This window comes from Sinohyriopsis cumingii, chromosome 1, assembly GCF_028554795.1.
Source record: "Sinohyriopsis cumingii isolate HCF-2022 chromosome 1, ASM2855479v2, whole genome shotgun sequence".
Classification (NCBI taxonomy): Eukaryota; Metazoa; Mollusca; class Bivalvia; order Unionida; family Unionidae; genus Sinohyriopsis; species Sinohyriopsis cumingii.
The window spans coordinates 30,432,229-30,455,560 of NC_142961.1; the positions used below are offsets into that span (position 1 = coordinate 30,432,229).

The 23,332-nt window shown below is 36.6% G+C and overlaps 1 protein-coding gene across 5 annotated transcripts in view; it reads right to left on the bottom strand.

Annotated features, from left to right (window-relative positions):
* Nucleotides 1-23,332, bottom strand: part of LOC149806627 (putative methyltransferase-like protein 24) — a 77,339-nt gene that overhangs the window by 11,500 nt on the left and 42,507 nt on the right. For all 5 annotated transcript variants that reach the window (XM_089955854.1, XM_089955848.1, XM_089955871.1 and 2 more), the window contains exons 3-5: nucleotides 23,057-23,185; nucleotides 16,323-16,397; nucleotides 11,965-12,106 (exon numbers count right to left, since the gene is read on the bottom strand). In XM_089955854.1, the coding sequence (XP_089811980.1) occupies nucleotides 11,965-12,106; nucleotides 16,323-16,397; nucleotides 23,057-23,185 (346 nt within the window). The remainder of the gene's footprint in view (nucleotides 1-11,964; nucleotides 12,107-16,322; nucleotides 16,398-23,056; nucleotides 23,186-23,332) is intronic.

Consider the following 23,332-nt stretch of genomic DNA (forward strand, 5'->3'; position numbering starts at 1 on the left):
AATGCATCCCAGAGATCTAGAAAGACTACACCGTAATTTGGAAATGATGGCATTCTTGATGGTGGCAGTTGCTGTCATCTTGAAATGCTTTTCCAGAAGGAATTACTTAATGGGGAATGATAAATGAGGAGTCAAAACTTCCCCTTTTGAAACTTAAGAGGTTCAGGAATAAAATCCTGGATTTTGTACTAGGTACAGCATGTCTACTGCAGCCTTACTTAAAAGGATGCACACCTCTTCCTGCTTTATTGTGGATATACCCACACCACACATCATCTGTAATGTCGAACTAGACCAATGAAAAATGTGGCATCTATCGGAAGGCTGAAAAGGGGGGGGGGGTAGCTAGATAGAGCATGACTCCCCTGGGAAACTGACTCCCTGTTAGAAAATGGGAGGAGTCCATCAACTTCCTTCCCATGCCTTTTCAGTAAAGTCATTATTAGAAAGAGTTTCAAACTGGATCTGATGGTTATATTGGTTTCCATATTTACAATATTTAAGAAGACCATGGCCCTTCTGAGATGGGGGAATTTTTCTCTTTGCATGTTTAGATGGACCTGGTACTGTGACGAAGAACTATTACTGCTGATCCCTCAAGTATTAAAAGGCAACCATAAGGATTTGCCCTCAAGATAATATCTCTGCATCAAGAAGGGTGGCCCGCAAATAGCTTTTGACATGATCCAGCTAAACCTTTAATGTCTCCGAGACAGACCTGCCACACCTAACAAGACTTTCTCAGTATGGCAGACAATATTTTTCCACAAGTTAGACCAATTTTCAGTAAAGTGTAATAAAATGTCATCTACTGCTACAGTTGCTTGGAAGTTTGAAAAGTTCAAAAGTGTTAATTTATGCAGTAAAGGTAACATGTACAAATTTAAAAGTTTGTAAAGAACACTAAGACTTTAATTACCTCTGGTTCAGTTTCAGAAACTGCAGATGCAAACCTCACAGGTCAATAGCTTTCTGCTAGTCTCTCAACTTGATGTAATCTTTGTTTTAATTTCATATAGGGGCAAGAATCATTTCTCTTGCCACTCTAATAGACATGACATGATGTCCAATAAATGTAATTGCCGCCTTTCTTCCATGCGTGGCCAAGAATTGGAATATTCGCCTTTATACTTTTGAATTTTTTAAAAGGTCGACTGTCTCGTTTGTCTTCACTGTGTCCTCATTTGCAAACATTTTAAGATAATGCTATAATGTACAAGCAGAAGTTCAATCACACATGTGTTTTGCATATGAAAGCATATGGTACTCATGTAAAATTTGTCTGGCCAAACGATCAACTCCACTGAATCTAATATGTGATATCTCTGATACAGACCAAACCTGGACAAGCCAGAACTAGAATATTATTATGCTTTAACTATTACTCCACAAGTTAAAAGGTCATTTTTATTAAGGTCAATGGTCAAATCATACGGGTTGTCTGCCAAAGCAACATGCCTGCACAGATGGAAGTGCTGGGCATCAAAAACACTTCTCAGTGTTTTGGCAAAATGCTCTAACAATCTCTGCAATGCAGTCAGGGATAATGATTCTTGATTTTTTTCTTCAGCAGACTGACGGAGGCAGCTGAACAAAATTTGGCATGCAAGATTATGGTAAGCAGCAAGGCAGGTCTATTTTGTCTCCCTCCTTGGCAAATCCTGAAAGGGGATTTTCTGACAATGGATTCACCATACCATCTCCACTCTCAGGAGGTGGTGGGGTGGGGTGGGGGGAAAGTGATTGGTTATTCCCTCTCAATGGCAGAGATATGACTGAGCCCCACTGGGTTTTCCTCAATAAGGAGGCCAAAGAAAGTGGGCAAAAGCTACAGTGGACTTAGTCTAGTCAATCGATCCATAGAGATGTCACAAAGTCATCCACAGTATCATGGTAGAAAAAGGCACATGGCCACCTACTACAAGGTAGTGGGAGTTTCCAAGCTCCATTAGATTTTAATGGGGACATTGACATGGAAGGGGTGTTGAGCTGAGCCCTTCTCTTAAACAGGTCCACAAAACCCAAGGGGACTGAATGGAAGCAGAGAAAATGGGATTATCTTTTCAGTCCCTTACCAAAGACTGGTGGTTAAAGCCCACTATCTGGTCTGGAAAATGGTATCAAAAGCTTGGCACTTGGTCTTTGACCACTGGTACTAGGTACTGTGAATGAGAATTTTAGATCAGAACCATATACCATACAGAGTGATTTGTACCAGGTGCCTATGTATGGGCACCTGGCACCAGTTGAACCAGTAGTCATTTCCCAATGACAGACACTTCATGACTTTCACTTAAAATATTGCCCAGTGCCTAGCATCCATTGATTGGCACCCAGTGACAGACCTTGCATGACTCACCTGACACATTACCTGGTACCCAGTGAATGACAACTGATCCTCGCTGACTGTCACCAGACAAACTACCTGGTGAATGGCGCCTGGTCACCAAGCAATAACTGGTCAGTTGATGTAGACCTTATTGCGGGTCTCTGTTCAGTGAACACTCAAATCCAAAGAATGAGATCTCCTGGATTTAAATCTAGGTCTACCTGAATACTTACCATCTGTACTGCAACAACATATTCTGAAACTGCCTACCTACTGCCGTACCTATTCACCCACCTACCTACCTCAATGTACTTACCTAAAAGACATAAAACAACAAGTGTGTGATCAAGTTCTACAAGTTTACTTTTATTAACCTCCAGTAGCCACAAAACACATGTAGAAAATAAGTTCAGAAAAAAGTGATAAAGGTCCCTTTTCCACCAAAAGATATCTGTGAATATTTTTTCGTCACAGTTAAATGTTTTGTCATTTAAAATCCAAATTATAATTTTTTAATTTGCACTATATAGCCAGTACTGTGCTGATATACTGTAAAACAACTTAACCAACACACTCACACCAACACACACAAACACAATCACATACCTACTGTGACAGGGCATAAAAGACATAAATAATTTCAAAAAAAGTCTTTTCTATGTCAAAGTGATGACTTCATAAAAACCAGATATTAATGCTGCTTTTCTGTTTGAAAAAAAAATAATTGTTCTTAAAGTCTGCTTGACAAGAGATTTTCATTTTCCTCCCTAGAAGCCAAATTTTACAAGGTAACACTGCAGAGTTTAAGTGACAGCAAACAGTACACAGTCCATGCATCAATAATTACCTTGATTAGCCACTATAGATAAGGCCTCCCACGAAAAGCATGCAGTATGCAATCCACTATTTTAATAGCTATTGTCATTAACATCTACAGCAAAGCATACAATGTAGGTCACAGTTACCTCCTAAAGTGTTAAAGGTTTAGTAGTGAGGTGCATCCAATTATAGTTCCATGACTGAAACATAAAAAATGCACCTACTCAACAAGTTTCATGCATATAACATAACTAAAGCATGAACATAACCGTACTGGACCAAAGTCAGTGAAATGTCAAATATGGATCAGTAACCTACTTTTAAGATGTGGGTATAGTACTCTAGATTCATCCCCTCACCAAATGTCAGTCCAGCTCCAGTTCAGTCATCATGTTTATGTAAGGCATACTGTACAAGGTCTGGGTTTGTTGCAACATTAGGCTTTGTTACATATGGGAATTTCTGGCTTAGAGGAAAAATCTGGCACATTTGAGTGATGAGTGGTATTTACAAAAGTTGACAGGGCTGCAGAGTATTTAACAAGCTCAAGTGTATATTGCAAAACCATGATATGCATACAGGATTGCGACAAGGTCTACATTCTACTTTGTATCTTCTCTTTTTCCATAACATTTAGTACATCTGATATGCTATTAGTACAGACAGTCACTACTCTACCGTAAATGCTATTCTGCTACCATTCTAAAATCCTGTTTGTTGAAGATGAAAAATTTGATAGACAAGGTCGCTATATACATTATATGCAATATTTCTACTAAATTATGCATGGCTCTGTATGCCTTATTATTTATAGTTGGGAAGGGGTCTACATAACACTTCAAAACAGCATTCAATTTCACATCTTTATTTCAAAATATATTACCAAAATGATTTCTTATATCATTGTTAAAATGTTGTGTCAGATCTTTAACAAGATATAGACAATAAATAGTCCAACCTTCACTTACGAAATTTAAGTTTGTCAAGAATATGCATGACCACTTGTAATTTCAGACCCAGTATAGTTAACCAACAAACTTAGAAGTCAATATTTCCTTCATGACAACTCCATCTGAAAGCAGTGTTGACCCTAACCCTTGAATCTACATCCACATGTCATCTTACAGATCATAAATACATGGACATGTACCTAGATCATACCAACAGGCTCATGCCAGCAAATGTGATTTTAAAAACTGAATGATCAGGATAATTGGCATGTTGGCACTTCAGTTACATGTATGACATTAACATGTACAACAATGACCAATGCTCAATCTGAAATTCCATCAACATCAATAAATGGCATCCATAAATGGCAAAATTTCAATTCTGAACATGTACTCTGGTAATTTAAACTGCTAAAACAAAGTTAACAGAAGTAACAACAGAACCAGTAAACCTTTTTCCTTCAACATTTTACATCTTGACAACTGTAAGGGATTCATCATTTCAAATTCATAGTAAGATCTTTTTAAAACTAGCAAATGTTTCAGGAAATCCCTTTTACACATCATAATGCCTTGGGCTTACTGTAGTAGATACCTGTAAAATAAGAAAAGAACCGATAAGCACTATTAAACACTAGAAATATATGAGATAACCCCTAAGACACACATACTTAAATCCTGAACATAATCAGTCAGTGCTCTGTAATGGTTACTAGTGTTGTAGCTATGTTTCATGTTGTAATACCAAAATGTGACCCCACACATTTCAGCAGAAGTGAGCAAGATACTAAAATATATGTCAAATAATCCATTCTTCACTGTAATTTATCTCCATGTGACATAACATGTCAATGTACAAGTTGAATGGCTTTTAAAACTATCTGCTGTTGAAGGAAAGTCTGTCAACACCTTTGTATTATAAACATGAATCCCCTCACCAATTGAATTGGAAGTGCAATCAGAGTTAACCCATGCAAACTTTTGTTGAGATGCATACATATATCAATGTTCATCATAACATTTTGAAACAGGAAATCCTTCAAAGAAAACTTGATATTTTGTACAATTTATTAACAGCACCTAAACAAAACAACCACTGTTTGAGTTTGTACCTGTTGGATACTTTTTGGCTTGTGCCTTTTTTTTAAGAGCAGTGCTTACATTGTTGATGGCAGTGTCTTCCTCAGAAACCTTAAGTTCAGCTTCTGTATCTTACATGTCAACATGAAAAGAAGTTGGTTTGTGCTAAAGTCACCAAATGATCCCCCACAATGCTGCTTGATATAACAGCAGAGTTGATTACCCCTTCCAATGAAAACTAGTAAGGTTCAGTGAGAAACATAGTAAGGTATCTGCTTTAAATAGTATGGTGATTAAAAATAGTAACAATACAGACAAACCATATTTATTAATGGTCAACATGTCCACTTTTTCATTAATGCTGCATTCTTCTGGCTATATGAGAAGTTTGAGTTGTCTTTTGTTGCAATGAACACTATTTTCCTTAAACACCATAATAGACTCAGCAGTTTTATCTCCTAACTGTGATCTAAATTCAGTATGGTTTTTCCTTATAACAGAAAAACACCTCTCACATGCAGCATTACTGTGAGGAATTGTCAATATTCCCAGCATGACATATAGTAAATACTTGTAGCTGAGATTCCATTTGAGTCTTTTTTTTAAATTAACTTATTCCACTGTTCATCTATTTCTGTCAGTTTCTAATTCTTGTAGTTCTGACAAGTCATCAACCTGGTAATCAAAAAATTCAAGTTCAATTGAATATGTTGTACACTCATGTGGCATATTTCTCAATATCACAAACCTCAGCATGTTCTAGCAATTCTTCAAGAGGAAACTTGCTTTTTGTGTAAGTACAAGCAATAACAAAATAGCTTCTTACACTGCTGTAAAATTTTAAGTGTGCCCTTTTACAATCTACCTTTATTTCTTTTCACGTAATCCCTAAGTTCAGAACCAATAACCAGCTCAGAATCATCTTTTTGCTGTGTGCTAAATAGAACCTGAAGTATAGTCTTCTCCTTCATGGAAGCTGGCTTCATAAATCTAATTAATAAATTTCTCACCAAATCATGCAAAATGTTTTTTAACCCTTGCAGTGCGGAAGCCATACATTTATGGATGACATTACCTGGCTCTGTATGCTGGAACCATATATTTATGGTCAAACGTCACCTAGCTCTGTGTGCAGATACCATATGTAGGCCAATTATTAATAGTGTGCTAATAATAGCTGGGAGATAGTACATGTAATAGTCATATTGCTACGATGTCTGCAGTGTGGCAGTTTATAGTGATGTCTAGCATTGGGGCATCATGCCACAGACATGTAGCATGATGTCCCACCCAGTCACATTATCCTGACATCAGGCCGACCAGTCCTAACACTAACCTCTTAATGCTGAGTGCTAAGCGAGGCAGCTGTCAGTACCATTTTTGTAAGTCTTAGGTATGACTGGGCCGGGGATGGAACCCACGATCTCCCGCATCCGAGGCGGATGCTCTATCTACCAGGTCATGAATTTTATGTTTTAACACATTAACCCATGGAGGTTTTTGTCATTTTCGCATGCAAATCGAGTAGGAAACACATTTTGAAAGCTATTTCTGAAACAATCCTAAGAAGGCAACTTCCAGATGATTTTCCAATAACATAATGCCTAGTTGTGTTAGAAACATTGTTTTTCATGGCTATTTGGCTCGCGCATGAGCAGAAGGGTAAAAGTTGGGTTTTTTTTTGCTTAACGGATCCATTAGTTTCGTATCGAGACCACTCTTTATTCCAAATGCCCATCTTATCCTACTTTTTGCAAGGGTTCATCTGTCTGTTGGCAGTTCATACCAGTCTGCCTTAGATCTGAGACCAAAAAGTCTAAAATCCAGACACAAAATCGGATTCCGACCTCAGGCAAATTTTGGGTGGAAAAAAAATCAGGTCCAAAAAATGAGGTTTTCCCCTCTGTGTTTTGTAGTGCAACTAGAACTTCCAGATTATTTGGTATCATTGTAGAGCTACATCTGTCTACCTTTCTATAATATCACCCACTTTAGTGTATCATACATGACCTTGACACCACAGAGCTCGGCAGTAGGCTACTACCTCCTGCCATGTAAACTCATCACCAGGGGTTAATGTGTTAAGAACATATTCACAAACAACTTGCTTGCATGATCTGCCAAACTTATTTGTAGATAATGCTCCACAATGAATTCACTCAAGTTTTTGCAATCATAACAGCAACATCTAAGTCGGAGACTTCTTTTTTTGCCTTCAAGAATGATGACATTTTCATTGATGAACTTTGCAAGGCAACTAAATCCTTGTGATTCCTTGTACAAACATGTTTTTTACAATCATCCTTCCCTCCTTGTGCAATGCTGATTACAATGACTGCATATATTACAAAAGGCAAAGGTTTCACCTTTTTCAATCTCTGGATAACAGGGAAAAGTTGTGCATATTCTGGTTTGAACTTGGTGCCCATTGTTTTCATGAAATCTTTCTCTGTGGCTCATCATTGGAGTCAGTTTCATGATTAAGTTTCTTTCTTTGGCACCATATTTGGTTACCCTAATATTAGCAGTCGGAGAATCATATGCCTTTTCCATCAAGTTGAGAATGAAACCTCAGATGTAATTCATTACCATTGAGTACTATATTCTGAGCTACTTTTGTTCATATCATGATACAATATAGCAGCAGAAGTACAAGGTCACGATTTGAACAACGTCAGTCTTTGATACTGCGCCAAAGGCAAAGCACCAAACACAAAATTGATGTGTATTCCTATAATGTCTTCCGAGGCTATTTCACAACATCAATGAAGTGGCCAAGTGATGTTCTGATTATATTACTGGATCCGAACAAAAACAATTCTGTAAAAGAATTTACCATTTTTACTGAAAAACATAAGGGAAAGAAGGAAAATTATAATGACGTAAGTTACCCTGAAAATCGTGAGGCTTATACCAATATTGTAAGGGTAGGCAACACTGAAACAGTACTAACCCTTTCTTGGATTTCTTTCTGAAAAATGCAATAAAATGTCATCCAGGCTATGACAGAAGGAGCAGTTATATTTTGAAACTATTTGGTTATTTAGTGATTTAGTACTACAGCATTTGAATAAAGTGCCTTGCCCATGCTGACATTGATTGGGGGGGGGGGATGAAAGGACTTTTAACTTAAGCTCAATATATGTGTGCGTGTGTACAGGAAATATAACAGGCATGTTCAGTGATTAAATAAATGCTGCATGGGATTACCCATTATCAAACTTCTATCATTAAAAAAGGAGCAAAAATTCCTTTTTGGGTTTCTGACAGTAACATTTTTTACTATCTAAAATAAAATAAATTATACAATAATTTTGTAAAAATAATTAAAATTTCATGCAGCCATTCCAACCCTTCCATTAAAAACCCCACAAAAGACTAAAGCTATTTTGTCTCATCATCACTGCTGGCCTAATAAGAGTTATTATTCCAGGTGAGGATAAGGGGCTGTCCATTTAGTACATTATGTAAAAGTCATTCCCCCCCACCAGTTGCAGGGTGTAGTTATTTCTATCCCCTCCCAAGTGAGTACATAGTCTCTTGCTTTGTACCCCCCTTCAAACACCATCAATTTGGTTGCATTTTGAATCAAATGGAAGTTTCTTTAGTAACACGATCTCTATATCTGCATGGGCGAGTCCCTGCTTTCAAGCAAAAGATGTAACCGTTCACTGTGTTTGAAAATCTCACTAGTTCTGCAAGTTTTGGAGTTACATTTTTATTTGTTCATTATTTTTAGAAATATTAAAACTGTACATTTTTAGAAATATTAAAACTGTACATTGCAAATATTGGATGCAGATAACACAATTTTAATTGCCATGCATCATCCGTTCTGAAAACCAGAAAAGGACACAGTGGTTCGTTTAGTTGGTTACAATTTATTTATCAGTTATATATGTACTATAAAAAACTACAAGGGAGGACACTTCTCTCCCTTTTTGCATAATTTGCATGGCATGATCACACCCGTTTAATATGCAAGTACTGTATGCTGAGTGGTTGACTGCCCTCTCATTGACCAATCAAAAATGATGTACTGCACCTATTTATGTCTTTCCTTGATGCTTCTAATTTTTAAAATTGGTACAAACAAATCTGAAGGTGTGAAAACACTATAGGTTATTTGTTGTTGGCTATGGCAAATAGGTTTTTTGTAGCTTTAATAAAGTTTATGTCATTTGGTGTGTATGTGCTACTTGATCTTATCCCCTCACACACACTATTCAAACTTCACACACACACCCATGTGTACATACAAAATGGACAGTCCCTAAAAAAAGAAGTTTATTCCAAAGCCAAAACAAGATTCATGCTGAAACTAAGACATGAACTCAAAATGACCCAAGTGTAATCACTATGAAAGCTATTCAAGTCAAAGAAAAAAAACAGGCATGGAATGTAAAGCAACAATAATGTTATATGCTATGTATATTTTGGAGATGATGAACATACCAAAAAAATTGGTGTACTGTCCAAAAGTTTAGCCACTTGACATGGACAAATACAAAATTTAAACTAAAGTTGACAATTCAACCTGCTACTATTGTGCTTACATTTTACATTTTGTGGAGAAAATGCAATGGCAAGATACTAAGCAGAAAGTTGTAATAATCATCTAATTGTACACAAGCCACATCTGACCATGTTGTTACTAAATACTTATATGGTTATGACCACCACCAACGAAAATAAGAACTGCTACCTATTAAGAATCTGAAGCATCAACGAAAACCCCCCAACACATTTTGACTTAGATCACCCAAAGTTACTTTTTAATTAGGTATGCATAGTATCATTTCAATGAAGAAATAAATGGAAGAATGGGCGAACAATGATCTCTTACTCACCAACTCAATGATTTCAAGATAAATTTCTTATATTTGTTCTATAACCTTAACTTCCTTACCCTATATTATCACTGATTACAATATTTCAAATGTATCTTTTAAACAGTAATTAAACAAAATTAATGCAGCTGAATCCAACTAGTTCAATTAAAGTGTCACATAATATACTTCATACAAACAGACAACGGTAATGACAATGCACTGCACTGCTTTCATTCCAAATTTAAAGCATCATCAATCAGAATTTTTCTCTAATAACTGTTAAATAGTCAAATTCTGTGAAGCTGTATTCCAAAACATCAGAATTATCTTGCAACTGGACTTGGAATGATTGCATTTTGGAATTAATATCTCCAATGGAGACTCCATTACACACAAGCATTTGTTTCTGTCTACAAAAAAACGTAATAAAAAAAACTGGTAAACACTCCTTCAACCAATTAACACAATCTGCCTCATCGCTGATTCTGTGCACGTTGATCATCTTGAGTTAATTGGATGTAGTGGAGTACATGATGTTATACTGAGTGAAACAAGTGTACATGACAACAAAGTTTGTAATGATTGAATAACGGATTTTCACTAGTCTTTTACCACATTATAATGAGCTTACTGCAAAAAATAACAGAACTTACCTCTAAGGTGGTCAATCATTTCTCAAGGCTGTGCTTTCTCAACCAAATACCGATTTCTTCCACGGTTGAAAACATATCTCAGTGCCATTACTGTCACAAGCTGGTTACATTCAATTCTTTTTGCAGCTCACACTGTATCAGATCCAAATGATGCAACTCAAGTCTCATAAGACTAAAATTAATGTGGCAGCAGAATTAATACTTTTCAATTTGGTTACGATTAGTAAACTACAAATTTCAGCAATAAGTGGTAGGCTTTCCCGGGCCTATTTATAGCTGACCAATGAGAACATTTTATAGTTATACTGTCCACTCCAAGTTACCCTTGACCGGAAACAGTGAAATAAGGCATGCATAACATAATATGAATTTGATGATGGGATTTCTAAAGTGGAAGTTTTAATTACATTTAGCTTGCACTTCTAGACAGACTTCTAGAGCCAGTTATTTCAACCACCTGTAGAAGCTATTTTACTGAATAATCAACCAGGGACAGAAGCAATTTTGAAACTAAACTACCCTGGCATATATATTTTAAAAGTGCCATCCATAGGTCACATGTATTTTTTAAATGAACAACCCAGACGTTTACCATGTTTCAAAAAACAAACTTCTGACCATCATCCTGGTCCTACTTTTGTGTCTTAGTTTTTATGAAATGTTGTTTACTTGGGCAATTACTCATTCTCTGCATTTAACATCTGAGGCAGAATCTAACTGTTGTGTTCATTATTTTCATTTGGATAGAATTATTTAAATTATTATTACTGGAAATAATAATAATGACTACAGGTTCATCAACACTTTCAATATTGGAACTTATTTGGAATACCACTAGAATTCAGTTGGAATTTCATACATCTGAACTTGTGATAAATCGTTTAAGACTATTTTGGGATTTAACTTGCATTACTCTAAGTTCTTTTTAAACTTTCACATAGTATTCTAGTGACAAAAATTAGTTGTTGAATTTTACAAAACTTGGTTTTCGCTCTTTTCTGCTCTTTAGTTTAAGTCCATTGAGTCGCAATACAGATGTGCTAAAAAATGGCATTAAACCTCAGAAATAAAAAAAATCACATCATTACATGTATTCACATTATGGGTTTATTAATTTCAGCAAAATGTTTCTTTTTTTCCAGCATTATTTTCTTTGAATTAGTAATTGCCGAGTCAGGCTACAGCACTTTTTCTGCAATTCTGGGTCACGGTTATTTTACTTGACAAGGAAATTGTAGTAAACCATGCTACATTCTGCTCTAAATTAAGCATTTTCTGAGATGTCTCTGTAATCTACTCACTTTAGTGTGTCCTAGTTCCCTCTGTATTGTTCCAAGTCTCTTTAACTGCCATCCAGAAGGGTTCACCTTATTGGAATCTCCCAGTCCAATCTTGTGGAAATAACCCAGAGCTCCTCGCCTATGGTCAGTTTCATTCTTCATGCTGAAAGTCAATATTTTGTAAAAGAAAGAAATAATCAGCAAAGAAGCATGTCACCATGCTTTATCTTTGTTACCCATCTCCATATTTCACCATTCCCATCAACCCCCAAACCAAACTATGGGAGACAAAACAAAATATGGCAACTGTAAACATATAGCCAAGTGAATTAAAGTGACTGACTGGCTGCAAAAAATTTCCAGGAAATAACTACTTACAAATCTGTATATTCTGTCCTTTACTTCTTTTAACTGTGAAGTATTGAAACCATCTCAGATATTCTTGAGAAACTTAAACATCAAAGAAGACCAAAAAATACTTTCTTGTGTGTCGGAGTCAATATGTTAAGAAGTGCTGTACATGAAGCCTTTGTCTGTAAACATTATATAATGCACAAAATCAATGAACTTGTCTTTGATAAAATCAAGACAAACCACAGGCAAAGTATAGTTAAATCCATGATTAACTAACATTTTAAATAGAAGAGAAAAACAAGTTATTAAGTTGGTATTATTCAGGAATTCTTCAGTTATATCCACATACTGGATTTCATAAATATCCATTTTTACTTGTTTGTCATATCATATTCACAAGCCAATGATTACAGATACAAATCTGACCCAAGACCTCTGACATATTCACAAGCCAATGATTACAGATACAAATCTGACCCAAGACCTCTGACATATTCACAAGCCAATGATTACAGATAATAATCTGACCCTAGACCCCCAACCCCTGGCATATTCACAAGCCATTACACATAAAAATATGACCCTAGTCCTCTGACCCTGAAATTTCAAAGTCTGGTCAGAAATCTTTTGTATAATTGCAAATCAGTCTTCATTATCTCAACGAAGAGAAAAAACAGGCAAGCAGTGTCCTTTTTCAAGCTCCTTCACAAAGATATATATGGTGGTGGGCAGAGTTGTACCATTTTCATTCAGAAATGATTATCAGGTTTTTCAATAGAAGTTGTTGCGCAACCATCAAGAATATTTGCTGCATATCTGTAATGGAATAGCAGCATACAATTTCTTAAATTTCGAATAAAAAATAAATTAAGAAAGTCTTATAATTAATATATCTTCATGTTCCAGCTGTGATCAATCAACCAGCAAGGATTAACATCATCCATTCAAAACAGATAAGACTAAGCTTAGAAAATGCTCACTTTTTCCCATCAAGCAACCGAAAGTAATTATACCAGTGATGGTTGACATGTCAAACATTTTGCTTATGGTCTGTACTAAATACAACCGATAAAATCATGCGATGAACATAAATTACAACAATCCATGCAATGTGACATATACTAAACATTTATCAAAAGTGGAACTACTTTCAACAATTCTTTTAGAAGGTGTAATTTATTTATAACTTTTAACATTTTTCTGCATATATACATAGCTTCTAACCCCCAAATACAAAAATAATGTCTACTTATGATAAAAATACTGAATTTCAGGAACAAATGATGATTTTTAAAACTTTAATGCAGATTAACTTTTTACAGTGTCTATAACCATCAGTAAAGTAGGACAGTAACTTTACCTAATTATTTAATGTCAGGGTTGCATGTGTTGCACTCTTCCACACCTTTTTTTCAATCATTATTGATTTCAATGTACCATCTTTCATTGATGATATGAATTCTATGTGATTTTTTTATCTGAACTGTTATCATTCTATCACGTGAGTATCTTTTGCAATTACTGTCTGGAAAATGTGTGCAAAATAAATTGCCAGCAACACTAGTAACTGAAAGAGGAAGGTTCATTTCTAAAAGAAATGCAGTAAACCAAACTTCGATCAAATTACCTCAAGGTTCCCTTGGGTATTTATATATGTTGTAAGTTTAGGCTGTGTTGTTGATGATGAAGCAGCAAGCTGATGTTTATTAACTTTTTCAGGCTGTTTTATATCATGGGTGCCTCCATGCCCAATAGCGAAATCACATTATACAATTTGCAAAACATAAAGTTTTCTCCTTTACTAGATGATACCACAAATAAAAACAAGATGGCACAATTGTCCTTCCAGTTCTTTTTCTTTTCTGTCCTGGAGAAAATTCTGAATCTTCTGCATTACTTTTCAACATGATAAGAAGTTGAATATTATGAAAATGAGGTACAGTGATAGCAGTAACTGTTTACATAATCCGAAATGGTGGCTAAAGACAGGCATGGTAGCCTCAATTTTGAATGAACCAATCATATTTTAGAACTATTTTCCTATATACATGCAATATATTTTCTATCAGAATGGAACTGAGTGCCTGACCAAAACAGAAAATTGCAAGGAAATCTTTCATTAAATTTTTAAAAATAAATATTTAAAAGAAACAGACTTTAAACAAGAAAAACATACATCAGTATTCAGATCCAAAATACAGGACAAAAAATATGCAAAAAAAGTGACACTTGGCAACTTTGTATATACAGTATTAAAAAATATGCCATCAGTATCTTCTGTCCAGAAATATGCCAACAGTATCTTCTGTCCAGGGTTTTTGCCACAATGTACTAATCCTTTTCTTAAGCTGATTATTCTTATTTCTGATTAAGTTTGTGTATTATCAGAAAATCTCAAGTTTGCTTATTTTCCTTATTGTTCTTTGACCTGGCAACTCGCAGTTTTCTTCAGCTACTTCATTTAATACTGAAACCCCTGAATTATATACTGCAAGAAGTACTTCAGCACAATCTGCATATCACTGCCACCATGTTTTGGAGATCAGACAAGTTAACATGAGGCACCATTTTCTTTAAAACTATAGACTGGTCTGCTAAGTAGCTTGCTTATTAATAGAATGAAACTGTGAGGAAAAGTTCAAACCTGATGAAACCGTCTGTTTTCTTGGAAATAGGTCATATACAGCTGCTATAAATAGCAAATAAGAAAAGTACTCTTACTCTATTCTTATGCAACAGTCATCTTTTTAAGAATATTTTCAAATTTACAGGAGTGAATTTAAAGGTGATAATAAAGATGGTGAAACATCTTTTTATTGCTTTATTATTTTATAGTGTACTCAAAAAGCTTTATTCATATACAGACAAGCATAAAATGTAATTTGGTTGTTGTTGTGGTTGTGGGGTTTAACGCCATTTTTCAGCACATGATAGACTATGCATGGCGGCCAGTATTAATGGTGGAGGAAGAACCTGGGAAAACCCAGAGAAGAACCACCGACCCACGAGAACCTACTGGCAAGCTTTCTCACATACCCACACTGGCCGAATCCTAGACTCGAACCCACACAGACAGAGGTGAGATGGCGGTGATCCATAACGGAGAGTGCTTTAGACCACTCGGCCACTCGGGGCCCCTGTAATTTGGTGAAAAAATGGTTGACGATTATGTCAAAAGTGTAATGGTTGCCATGTACATGTCAGATTGACACCACTTTCATTCTGGACCAACAAGAGATCAAAAGAAGTCTTCTGGTGGAAACCCAATGTTGATATGACTTCCTGTTTTAGAGAAGTTACAATAACAACATTTTCAGGATGGCTGTCATGGTGGCCATACTGGTTATTTGATAGGTACCATTTCCATCTTTGGTTCTGCTCCACAATTTTTATGTACTTTTGAGAGATCATTTGCACTGGCAAGATACAAATTGGAGAGAAAGTTGGCATACCTCCACACTACACTGATGTACTATGACTAAAATGTCTTTACATGTGGTAATTATGGAAATTATGCACTACCTAAAGCAGGCAGCTGATCAAAATAGCTCTTCCCATATGTTTGAAAATGGGGCTTGAAGTAGTAAGTCCCAAGTACGCTAACTATAGCAGTTATTAAAATAGGGAAAATGAATGTTGCCACATTAGACACTACCAGCTACTCAAAGTACAATAAATGAACTATAAACTAAAAGTTTTAAAAACGTCACTGGTTCACTGTTTTTCCCCATTTTATCACTGAGGTTCAAGAAGTAAAAATGACCAAGCGGAGCTAGTGGTCTTTTAAGACCCAAATCATACACCAAATAGAGGAATTGCTTATTTTAACAATACTTGAGATGTACAGGGTCTTTTTAAAAACACCGAGATAACCAGTGAGGAAAACCTGGGAAATTCTTCTTTCTTTAAAACTCCTGCAAAGTATGAAGCAGTAGAGCCAGACCTTTAGGACCATCATAACATTGATCATAATGACATTCACAGCAGAAGCACACCAAATATTTGTAGCAACACTGATTTCTCACCTTGGGTCAAAGGAATGAACTTCACATCCATATCTGCGTACAATGTCATCATCAAAGCTGTAGTCATAATTAATTCTGAAAAAAGCAAACACAATGTGCAATCACAAGAGAAATATTGTTGTTTACATGAAGCTAGGGTGAGATGATTATGTCTTGGAGTGAAAAAAATTGACAACGATTTCCAGCAAGTGTAATTTTTTCCTCAAAAGATAATAGTGCATTGACCATCTTATATTCATATTGATATAAAGTGTTGAATGTACCATATATACTTGCTTACAAGTTAAGTCAAACTGCAAACAACAAAGATCTTAATCTACCATAACATGTGCTCCCCAGTCAGGGTCTATCTTGTTTGTTCTACTGACTACTTCTAACAAACTGCACAGACCCATATCTGCTGGCACATTATGCAACAAAAGATATGGGTTTGTGCAGGACTCCTCTTATGGTAGCTAATTGGTACAACTGTGCAAACATTGAACACGCTGCCCTTGTTGGAAGTATGGATATGGCATTAAGAAAACCTGTGTCAGAGCTAACATAAAGTACAAATGATGCCGAGTGAAGTTAACTGCAGATTAACAAAGTCATACTTAAACTATATATGCTGCACTTCTCAGAGGGTGTCGATATGGCATAAATACAATGCATGTTACAGCTCATGTAAAATATTAATTTTGCTGTGTATAATTTTAAGTGCAAATTTATACTTGCCACACTTGTTAGAGGGCATTGATACGGCATAAATACAATCAATACATGTTACAGCTCATGTAAAATATTAATTTTGCTGTGTATAATTTTAAGTGCAAATTTATACTTGCCACACTTGTTAAAAGGCGTCGATATGGCATAAATACAATGCATGTTACAGCTCATGTAAAATACTAATGTTGCTGTGTATAATTTTAAGTGCAAATTTATACTTGCCACACTTGTTAGAAGGCGTTGATATGGCACAAATACAATGCATGTTACAGCTCATGTAAAATATTAATGTTGCTGTGTATAATTTTAAGTGCAAATTTATACTTGCCGCACTTGTTAGAGGGCATTGATACGGCATAAATACAATCAATACATGTTACAGCTCATGTAAAATATTAATTTTGCTGTGTTTAATTTTAAGTGCAAATTTATACTTGCCACACTTGTTAGAAGGCATCGATATGGCATAAATACAATCAATACATGTTACAGCTCATGTAAAATATTAATTTTGCTGTGTATAATTTTAAGTGCAAATTTATACTTGCCACACTTGTTAGAAGGCGTCGATATGGCATAAATACAATGCATGTTACAGCTCATGTAAAATATTAATGTTGCTGTGTATAATTTTAAGTGCAAATTTATACTTGTGCTTCAACTTAACATGGTGTAACAGCTCGCATAAGCCAAAGGTAATCAAGTGCAGATTAATGATGTTTTGCTTACCTTTAATATTCTGCATTTATTAGCAGGTGTGAATCAGGATTCTCAACAGATTTCAAAAGTAATGTCATCTGACCCGACACTAAAACCTCAAGAGTCAAAATTAAATCTCAAGAGTCATTTGTTTTTGAGTCATTTTCTTAGCTGAGATTGTGTTATTTGTGAAGCAAACTGATGCTCGTCTCATGTTAAATAATGGGGAAACACTTGTACAGTATTTTGTAACTGTGCTCTTGTCTCATGTTAAATAATGGGGAAACACTTGTACAGTATTTTTGTAACTGTGCTCTTGTCTCATGTTAAATAATGGGGAAAAACTTGTACAGTATTTTGTAACTGATGCTTAATATTTCTTACAACTTTAAGAGATTTATTTTCATTCTCCTCAATGGTTACTAACTTTTTCTTATTTGGAGTATGAGGGTCAGAATGATCACTGCTGGCAGGTTATTTCTTAGACAAAGAAAGGAATGAAAACATGTTTCTCTAGTCCTTTTGATTAATATAAGCAAGTGTATGACAATTCAATTAAGATGGAAGACAGGTGTATCATAGTTTTAAAAGTAACAAGCATTTTAAGTTCCATTCAAAAGATCACTGACGACAATGCAATTATTAAGTTTCAAACTTAACAGCTATTAATAGTTTCTGGTCCAGATTTCCACTTGAATAATTTTATTTTTGCAAAGATTAGAAATGTCACTTCAGTATCAGCATTAGAATGTGGCAATGACAAAACAACCATGCTAGCTTGAAAGAAAGATAAAATTTCAGTTTTTCTGCTGTTGGGTTTTTAAGCAGGAAAATGCTCTCCAATACTCCTCCAAGCTAAGTTCATCCTAAGGAGAAAGTTTTGGAGTTGGTTGCTCTTTTTGGAGTTCAATGCATTTCTCAGTGCAAGATAGGCTATACATGGCAGCCAGTATAAAAGGTGAAGGAAGAAACCAGGAAAACCATGGCATGGCCAAGGCCAAGATTCAAACCCACGTGGACAGAGATGAGATGGCAGTGATTGGTAAAGGTATGCGCTTTACACCATCAGATGAATTCTAGTGTCATATTTCTTAGCCAGTTGGTGTTTTGTTGTTTTTCTTTTTGTTCTTTTAACACCGGGAGAAAAGCTTGTTTCAGTATTTTGACAAAATTAAACAAAAACATTTATCATCCTCCCTTAGACATTTCACTATAAGCATCTTGAGCAATGCAAGAACAATTCAACAATACAAGCAATGCAAGAACAATTCAACAATACAAGCAATGCAAGAACAATTCAGAGTACAAAAGGCAATCAATTAACACCTTGTCATGTCGGGCTTCATAACCATATTACCACACATCACCGCACCAGTAAAACATTTCGGGTCTCCAGCAGACTGATTCCCACTGGTTTCTGTAATCTGGGAAGAATATGCACAATAATATATTGAATCATTGTCTTAAAAAAAAAAATTCTTCTAAGGATATTGATGTAACCAAAATATGCATGGTATACAGCATTTAAAATGCAATTTTCATCCTACTACAGGCAGAATCACATGTTGATAGGCAATCAAACACTGAGACTGGATTCAAAAGTTAATCCAATCAAGTCATAAATTATTTCCTCCTCTAATATAAATGTCAAAGATAATGGTGAAACAACCTGACCTTGATTGAGTTGTACCCACTTGTGTGACATCAGTAACCTATTGGGTCTGCCCACTTCATACTGATTCTGCACATGGTATAAAGGTGTAAACAGTAGTCTAGTAAATGTTGTTCACTGGCCCGTACAATTTATGGATAGTGAACACTCAATATGTAATTATGACAAGGGAAAATCAAGGGAAAGCAGATTTTTAAGTAAATTATGTTTCTCAGAAAATACTTACCCATCACATTATGACAGGAATATTAACCTACTACCTTTCAAATCCAGCCCTAATAAGTACGAAAAACATCTTTTCTGTTTTTAGATAGACAAAGGGCAGTAACTATGGTCCATTACCTCCCCTTGATGCCACCAGGTGTTGACAGCTTTTAGCTCAGCGAAACACTAACCCAAATGTTGGGGTAGATTGGGAGGGTTTTTAAGTAATGTGATTTTCGGAGAAACATAATTAACTTAAAAATTTGCTTTCTCCTTCAAATACATCCTCCAATCACATTACGAGAATAAGCAATAGAAGGAGGGGATGTTGAGCATCCGACCTCTACCTCAGGTATCCTTCTGAGGGATGAGTGGTTGGATTCCCCATATGAAGGATAAACCCATTCTCCTAATAGCACAAGCAACAAAGCCTGGAATCCCTTAATCTAGGACTCATATATGGTTGAGAAGATGAAGTTGAAATCTTCTCACCTACAAAAAATTTCAATGGCAAATCCACTTCAGCCACAAAGCAAGGACTTGAGGGGTGATGTCTTGTTTTCCTGCCTTGACCAGGAGGAAGAGATGTTTGTGCAAGCCACGACTTGTCTCTGTGTGTCTCAAGTAGTGCTTGAGGTTGGAGACAGGATCTTGCATGGCTACCTCTCGACTTGTCTATGGAAGAGAGAGGGTCAATGACGACATGTTGGTTACCTACGGATGGCAACCAATTCTTGGCACCTAAGCCTGGTTTTGTAAGATGGACTACTGAACCATCTGAACTGAACTGATGATAATTCGGGTCAACTGAAAGGGCATGTAGTTCACTGACCCTGCACATGTCTTGTACGATAGGAACTTTTGCAAAGCATGAGTGAGAGGTTCAAACTTGCTTGAGTTGAGCCAAGTTAGAACCCAAGGCAAATTCCATTTTGGAAACAATGTAACAGATTTTGGTCACTGGAGATTAAAAATGTCTAACAGACCTGAGATCTGTATCATGCCCAATGTCACGTCTGCCATGATGTCGTAATGTGATCTTGCATGGCTGCTTTTCACAATCTGGCTATGGAAGAGAGAGCACAGGGATGATTGTTTCACTACCGACAGACAGCAACCCATTCTGGACTAGGAAGCCTGATTGTATCATGAGATGAGAACCACCAAACTATCTGACCAGAACTGCAAGGAATTCAGGTGAACATAAAGGCGGATGCAGCCCTCTTACCCTGCATGTAGGTGCAATCTTTACAGAAATGAAAGGCATTGATGACAGCCTTCATTTCTAAGATGTTTATGAGTAGAGACCATTACCCTGGATTTGCTGATGGTAATGATGGTCAGCAACAGGTGGCTACTGCTGCCATGTGCACTGGCAGTGGTACTTAATGTTAATCTGCCTGGTCAGCCAACCTGGATTGCCCCACTAATGTGGGAATGATCAAATTTCAGATGTGATCATGACTGCTTGATTAAGAGGACATAAAACAATGTGCAAATGTGCTGGCTAGGCCCACCTAAAGAGACAGCCAAGCAGGACCAATTTCGCTGCTATATAACAAGAGACTGGATGGATAGGGACGTGGAAGTATGTATCTGTCAGATCAAAACTGACAGCATACTCGCCCAGTCTTATGGAGAGGCAAAATGACATCCCTGTCCTCATCTTGAATAGGGTGAGGCTTCCACCTGCCAATTGCATTCCAAAAAGCAACAGTCCTGAATAAAATGCTGGGGAATGTTGCATTAGCACAAGCTCCCGTGCCTATTATGAGCGACTGTTGTCGCTCGTGTAGAGGGGCGAAGGGATTGTTGATAAATGAAACCCAAAGCTCCTCCTACTGACCTAGATCAGCACCCCCGTTCTGATGGAACAGGGAGGTCCAATGATCTCGAAATCGGTTTCATACTGCGACTGTAGTATTGTATCATAGGGATCAATGTGGGTGCACATGTGGGTGCACATGTGACTAAGAAGATCCCTTGTCTTAAGGCCGCTGAACAGTCCTTCACACTGATGGGGACTTAGTGGTTCCAAATGCCCACGTAGGTTAAGTGGCAAGGAGGAGGGGCAGTACCTGAGCTGCCTCTCTCCAATCTCCCTCTAGAACAATGGAAACCTGAACAGAGTCACCCTGAAAGGGAGAATATAGTGAGCAGCCCTAGTTAACTACCCTAGTAAACCTGGCTGTCACCTCCCAATTGTGGGCGTTTGGCAAATCCATTTATTCATGCTCAAAGAGATCTTTCTATTAGTCAGAATTACAGCAAGGGTGAGGGTAGTCCTACAATGTAAGACAGTATGTTTTTGTTTTAGTGCTATGTCTTACAACCCAAATAACGGCCTTGTATAGCCTGTTCTGATGTCAGTTGACATCGGAATGAGTAATCAAAATTTCAGGAATATCTCACACTTGGCCACCTACTTGCGCTTCAGAGACCCCCAAATTTTTAATCTGACCCCCAGTTTGTTACTGAAGTTTGTTTTTAACTCAGTCTGACCCCCAGTTTTCACATCAAGGTGATTTTTGACTCTCAGTCTTGCACCCTAAGGGATAAACTGCACCTACCGGTATATCGACACTCTTCCACTAATTTATGTGTAATTAATATACTTACTTTGCTGTCTTTATCCTGGCAGAATGAAAATATGATACTAGCAAATGGACGCATTTTCATGTTCCGTTGACATACATTTGAATTTGTTGCAATGCAAAGGTAGTCGAGGTATGACGGAGTGTGTTCAAGTAGGTTCATGTTGGGGATAGGTTTCTTGAATGAAACAAAACACTGCTTACAGTTCCAATAGGCATAATATATTTTTATTCATTTCGTTAAAGAATAATATTTCAACTTAACATGATTTTGGCATTCAAGGCTTTCATCACTTTCCAGCCAATTGAAATGTAGGCCAACGAAACTTGAAACCAGGTCCATTTCTTTTGTGAGAATTTAAATTTATTAGAGAAAAGACACCAGGGTAAGTAAAGTCTGGCAAAAACATTATAACTTTATTTTGTAGAAAAGCATCGTTATTGGTTGCCAGTTGTGTGTGATATTCCTGAAAATTTGAGTTTTGTTACACTGTTTGTCAACATCAAAACATGCTACACAGTGCCATTAGTTAGGCAGTAAGACCCAGCACCCCCCAGAACAAAAATATCATGTGATGTGTCTTACGCAGTAGGACTAGGGAGGGGGAAACACAAGGAGGTTATTTAGCACCAAGGCAATTAGGGAAGGACACACCATGGTGGCTGACCCAGACTGTTCTGATGATAGGATTCTAACTCACATCCTTTCAGTCCCAAGTCTGGCATGCTAACCACTGAGCTACAGTGGCTAAAAATCAAGTGTCAAGACATTCTACTGTGTCTACAACAAACAAACTCTGTTTCTACAACATGGCACTTTTGTTTTTAAACACAACATAAATTTATAGCCTTACCCAAAGGAGTAGACAAGGCATGGACGGTGAGGACGATAATTAGAGTCCTCACATATTTCCCATCCTCCATCTTCTAAAAATCCCACTCGCACTACTCTTCTACAAAGCACCTGCAGGGAGTTGATGTAACTGTGGAAAATAAAGAAACAAATTTACTGAAGAATATAAACATAGGCACAAGGCTGCTTATTGGACTGACAACTGATTTGAGCCATATGCAAAATCTGTGGACAAGAAATTCTGGTCAATTGTTTTTTCCAATGATGTTAGTTGCAC